Consider the following 5,710-nt stretch of genomic DNA (forward strand, 5'->3'; position numbering starts at 1 on the left):
CACTCCAAAAATAGAAAAGGATCCTCCTCCCCTAAAAATTCATTTCTCATAACAATTTTTAAAAGATATTTGTCTTATTCCAATTCCAAGTTTGTTAGTTTTCCTAAAAACTATGTCACATTTGGTGACACAATGAGAATGTTCCTTTTTGAATTTCTCATATCGTAAAATTGTTTATATGATTCAACACCTTTTTTTGAAAAAAAATATGATTCAATACCTTATTTTTAGTCGATTAAGACCAATTTAGAAGGTCATAACGTGTACTGGGTTTTGATTGGTCCATGGACATGTCACGCGGATCGTGCTCAAACGCCGTCAGATGCTCTCGGATCCGACGACGGCCCTTTCTCCCTCACCCCTCCCCCTCTTTGTCTCAAAAAAAAAGAAAAAGAAAAAGAAAACTCCCTCACCCTCTCACCCCACGAACCCTAGCGCTCCAGGTCCGCCACCCACCTCACGCGCTCCCTCTCCCCCATCCCTCCCCTCGTCTCCCACATCACCGCCGCCACCCCGCCGATCCCATCCCTCCCGATTTAGATCCGACCCCGCCGCCCGCGCCCGGGCGCCACCACCCGCTCCTCCTCGCCTCCCGGAGGACGTCCGTCGCTCTTCCTTCGCCCGTCCCGGAGGCCTCAGTCTGCGCCCTCCGTCGCAGGGCCGCCGCGCTCGTCCTGCCGTCGGCGCCTCACCTCCACCGCCATCTCCGCTGGCTCCTCGCCGACGCCTCCGCCCTTCCCCGTCTAGCGCACCGCTCGGGAACGAGCACTGGAAGGACCTGGTGGTCACCGTCCGGGACGACGTGCTCATCCCGCGGCCCGAGACGGAGGCCGTCGTGGACATGGTCGCCACCACCGACTACGAGCGGGGGTCCTGGTCCTGTCCCTCGTCGTCCTCGGCGGCGGCATTGCGGTTTGGCTCCATCGCCGTGCCCTGCGTCGACGTCTCGATCAGCTTCACGGATCGCCGTCTTCACGGTACGCACGCACACATGCCTGAAATCCACAGTCAACAGTTTGGTGTACGCGCTGACTACTGAGTCATGAGCCATGCGTGTGGTTGTGCTTGTGCAGAGGTTGGTCGAAGAGGGCTGGAGTTCATGCCGTTCCTGCTGTCCCTGTCCGTGTTCCTCTTTGGCACCTCCTGGTTCATCTACGCCCTGCTCGGCCTCGACCCCTTCATCTTCGACCTCATCCTAGTGAGATTTCCATCCAACCCTCCCCGTCCCCATGGTGCTCTTTCTAGTTGGTACTCGTCCGAGAGAGTTGCAGTACCAACCGTTAGAATCCTCTTTCTGTTATTCAGTACGTCTCCCGCTGTCGACTTGTTGCTCATAAACAGCATAGTTGATTTGCTTGATATTTTGGTATAGGATCATCATATATTGAAATCTGGGACTTGTTTGAGAGTTCGGACTCCCTATTTCGGGGCAGCAACAAGGAAATTTAAGGCCTATTTGTAGTGATTCACAAGGATTTCCTGGTGCGTGCTTTGCTCCCCTTCGAACCAAATCGAACCCAACAGAGAGAAAACACACCCGCACGCATCCTTTTGGTCGCTGTCCCTGATGCCAAATTGTAATCACTGCAACTGTACTTCTAACTTCTGTTATTTTCACTTTTTGGTAATTGAAACATAGCCTTCATCGTCTGTTTAGGAGTACACATGAATTACCACTAAATGAGGTCAATATTTGTACTCCATGGGCAAATGTTGTCTACTCTGGGTTTCTGTTTCATGGAATATTGTTTATAGTGATATACGCTTTCATTGGGGTAACACAGATTGGTGTTGATACTTTCTGATTGCTTTATGTAACTGTAAGTCATGTTAAAAATATATATCAATAGGCATAGTAAGTGATATGTGAATGTCAAACTAAATTATAAAGTCAAGGATTTGTGACAGTACTATGAATTGGTATATATACCACTGCATCGATAAGTGCAGAACTGAAGCATTGATGGCAACTCTTCTTTTTGTGCCGGTATATATTATTGAATCCTTCTTTTTTTGTGTACTTACTACGCAGGTTGCAACAACTCTCTTACAGCACTAGAGTTTTGTTTCCCTGTACTTTTGTATCATATTTAGTCCTGGCTGAACTTTTGTCATGATCAGGTTGAAAATATTGGAGCTAAATTGGTCAGGTTGAAAATACTCAGGTTGGTGCAACTCCGGCCTTGTCACCCACACGTCGTGCCCGCAGCGGCCTCAGCGCCGCCGACACCACCACCAGGTCTTGATTTCCCAACCATGCCGATCTTGGCGTTCTTCTTTTTGTTCGATTGTGTTTTAACCTAAGAATTTTGTTACAGCTTCGGCGCTTCGCGTTTGAGTTTTGCAGCGCCGGCGGACGTCCGAGCTGCTTACTGAATGCCAGATGGTGGAAATGATTGTGCTGATATACGCCCGCGACAGCCCCAAACGCTGGAGCAGTTCAACTCCTTGCGGGTCCCCAAGCTCAGGTACTCCCATTAATCCTATCTGATGCTTCCTATGAGTACCAGCCTCGCATGCATGCTCAGGTTGGTGCTGCTGGATTGAATCGGTTAACATTGGTGCTTTTTCTTGCCAAAGTTGGATTCATTGAGCTACACGTCCACGCCTCAACCACTCAGAACAAGTTGATTGCTGGATGGTAACTTTGTTATAGCTAAACCATTTTTATTAGATTAACTAAATTGGATTCCATTAATCTTATTTGTATATGTTCCCTTGACTGCATAATTAGCAGTTCCGTTTTATAATTAAACAACTGGTCCTTTGGTTTGGCAGTGTTTATCTCTTTTGATGATTCTTTTACACTACTGTTTCTGTTAGATACTAATTGAGTTTCAGCTTTGATTTATTAACATGCATGTCCATTCTAATAGACATTCATTTCAGGTTTGGACCTTTCTTGGTGGATGTGTCTCCTTACTTCATCTCTTTTACTTTCAACTTTGTCGCAACCATAGAGGATTCTTAATTTGATTCTTCTGGTATGTATGTGGTTGCAGCACCCTGTTTGAAATATAATATATCATGTTCTCTGCACCGTCGCTGATTTTCAATAGTAACAATTTCGTACTCCTCCAGCACCATATTTCATTAGGATAATGTTATTGGTTCTTGAGGTTTATTTATAGACATGGGATGTTCTCAAAGTTTAATCTTAATATAGGTTCATACGGACTCGGTCGGACAAAGCAATTTCATTTGAGCAGATATGATACTAAATCACCTGTCAGTTAATCCTTTCATGTAGGAGAACCATTATACTAATCAGAAGATGCATGCGTTCTGGCATCCACTAAGGGTGACCCCTTTTTAAGTTTTGTCACGTAATGTTAGTTACTCACCTTAGAGAACCCCCTTTTTTATCTTCTATAAGGTTGCCTACTACTGCTAGCGTATGCAAGTAAAAGCAGCTATTTGCACCATCATTCATTGCTTCAAACTTCTGTTGATCAATTCACACCCAAAAAAACGCTTACTTGACTGGCTACTATCAAATCAAAATTTTATAAAACGGACAATCTAGCACTCATATGTCATATGACAATTGCAAATCTCTCACAGTCTATCGAAGGGAAAAAGGTGTACATGTTTTTTAGCTTTTACCTTCATAAATGTATAAGTATCATGTACTTATCTACTTGCTTCCTCAACGCCCCCCTTTATTATCCTCTCTAACCTATTACTATACAGTGCAGTGTCAAATAATATAGTTCACACTATTAGATAATTAAGAAAATATCTGAGTGACCAAAGCATTGTTCACCCAGTAGGTTGCAATACACTCTATGCATACTTACGCTTTTGTAACATTGTTGTTCTCGAATTCTCAATACCAGTTTGGCATTTCATTCTTTCATTTATAAGAAAATCCTTAACGTCAACTAAGTGTCCCGCAACAACGCACGGGGTATCATCTAGTTCATTCAGTTTGACTGTGCGTAAACACTATAGTGTACAACTATCAACTTGTTTCACTATTCAGTTTGTCACCCATTCAGCTTACTTACTGGGGCATCTTTCTTGTGAGAGTTTACTTGATAGTACAATATGTCAGAAGAAACTACCATTTCTCCGGAATGAATCATTGATCGCTCTTTATACACTTACAACTCGGTTTCTTTCATATAAGTTCTGCTGCCTTTCTTTAGGTCGGGCTACTGCCCTGTTAATTATTGTAACAAACTTTATCATTTGCCAGTTTGCTCTGTGTTGAGAACTGACCAATAAGTTTTGTTTGCCAATTAGCTTTCTGTGTGCATGCTCTTAATCCCCATATTACTAATTTCTGAATCAAACATTATTATTTCTGTCCTCAACAAGTCGCAGCGCTATGTTCTGTTTTTTGTTCAGTTAGCTCTGTCAAATATAATCAACCTGCCTATGTTCCATTTTGCTATTTGTACTTAGGTAGAAAAAGCTAAAATCTGTACATGTAATGCTGAAGCTATATTGGTTGCTTGTTTCTTAATTTTTTTCTTCTATAATGATGGTCTGAAATGCCACGCAGGTCATTATTGGTGGTGCTACTGCTGTTGTTGTGGTTGTTGGAGGTGTTGCTGTTGCATCTGGCGGAGCTGCCGTTGGGGCCCCAAAAGGTAACCTTCATCAGCCACAACCCCACAACAATGGCTCAAGGTTCTGTGCCCTATCACCCCTCTTTCTAAATTACTGAAATGAACCAAGATCTCATATATTTAGGAACGGAGGTAGTAGTAAGGTTAAAATAGAACAGCAAGGGATGTTTCTAATTTGGTTATGCTAGAATAATGCATCAACTCGTGGTATTCTTGGATGTTACTCTAAGGTGTCAAAATGATAGTAAAACCTAGGCTCTTGCATGGTTCTTGAATTAATTTTTCTATTTTATTGCTAACAAATATTGCCTATGTTGAGACTCTAAACATGTGGATGTTCCTCTCATTTACAGGAATTCTACCTGAAGAAATTCGGAGAAAACTTGAAGCCCCAGTTAGCGACTTGCTTTATATGTTATTGACTTGTCATGCTAAATTTGTTGAGAATTTTGATGTACTGTTGCACATGTTACTCGAATGCTGGTAGTTATGTACATATACTCACAATATTATCCGTTGTTTACTTGAAATGCATTCTTGGGCTGAAAGTGGCTGAAAAAGTATATGTTGTATTGATTTTGCGTTGATTGTGTATGTCTATTCTACAAAAGAAGAGGCACGGTCCAAATGGAATTAGTACTGAAATGTCTATTTGACCTAATCTATTTGGGCTTTGAAAAGAGGCCCGAAACATATTGCCAGCAATTAAGTCTGAAAATTAAATAGAAATGTGTAAAAAAGGGCGAGGCCCAAAAAAGAAACAGATAGTAGAAGGCCCTGGCCTAGAAGAAAATGCTGAAATGTTGGGCTTGGCCCGTGAATTCGACCAAAAATTGATAGGAAAAAATATAAAAAGGCTAAATTATTGGGCTAGGCCCAAGTAGAATAGCAAATTGGACCGTGCTGAATCTTATCAACAAACTTTTCAATTGGTCGCAGTTTTGCCACGTCTGATTGCCATGTCGGATCCGACGTGGCTTGGGTAGACTGCCAGTGACCAAAACAAAAGGTCGTGGGTTCCACGACGTTTTGTTTTGGTTGTAAACGTCTACGACCTTATCCCGAAGGTCGTTAATTTCAGTTTACGACCTCCAGCTTTTAACCATCTGTTTTTTGTCAAAAAAATGTCGTAA

The 5,710-nt window shown here is 42.7% G+C and overlaps 1 protein-coding gene across 1 annotated transcript; it reads left to right on the top strand.

Annotated features, from left to right (window-relative positions):
* Positions 1-322: 322 nt before the first annotated feature.
* On the top strand, positions 323-5,140 carry LOC125516780 (classical arabinogalactan protein 9-like). Its single transcript, XM_048682094.1, has 7 exons — positions 323-977; positions 1,074-1,198; positions 2,166-2,239; positions 2,319-2,468; positions 2,890-2,984; positions 4,511-4,598; positions 4,931-5,140. The coding sequence occupies exons 1-4, from the start codon at positions 323-325 to the stop codon at positions 2,374-2,376; spliced, it is 912 nt and encodes a 303-aa protein (XP_048538051.1). The 3' UTR covers positions 2,377-2,468; positions 2,890-2,984; positions 4,511-4,598; positions 4,931-5,140.
* The last annotated feature ends 570 nt before the right edge of the window (positions 5,141-5,710 follow it).

The sequence above is a fragment of the Triticum urartu genome, chromosome 6 (assembly GCF_003073215.2).
Source record: "Triticum urartu cultivar G1812 chromosome 6, Tu2.1, whole genome shotgun sequence".
NCBI lineage: Eukaryota > Viridiplantae > Streptophyta > Magnoliopsida > Poales > Poaceae > Triticum > Triticum urartu.

Excerpts from the sequence above, each read along its gene's own strand:
- LOC125516780 (XM_048682094.1), top strand. The coding sequence starts at position 323 with ATGCTCTCGGATCCGACGACGGCCCTTTCTCCCTCACCCCTCCCCCTC. Across the intron at positions 978-1,073 it reads CACGGATCGCCGTCTTCACG|AGGTTGGTCGAAGAGGGCTG; the intron begins GTACGCACGCAC and ends GTGCTTGTGCAG. Across the intron at positions 2,240-2,318 it reads GCCGCCGACACCACCACCAG|CTTCGGCGCTTCGCGTTTGA; the intron begins GTCTTGATTTCC and ends ATTTTGTTACAG.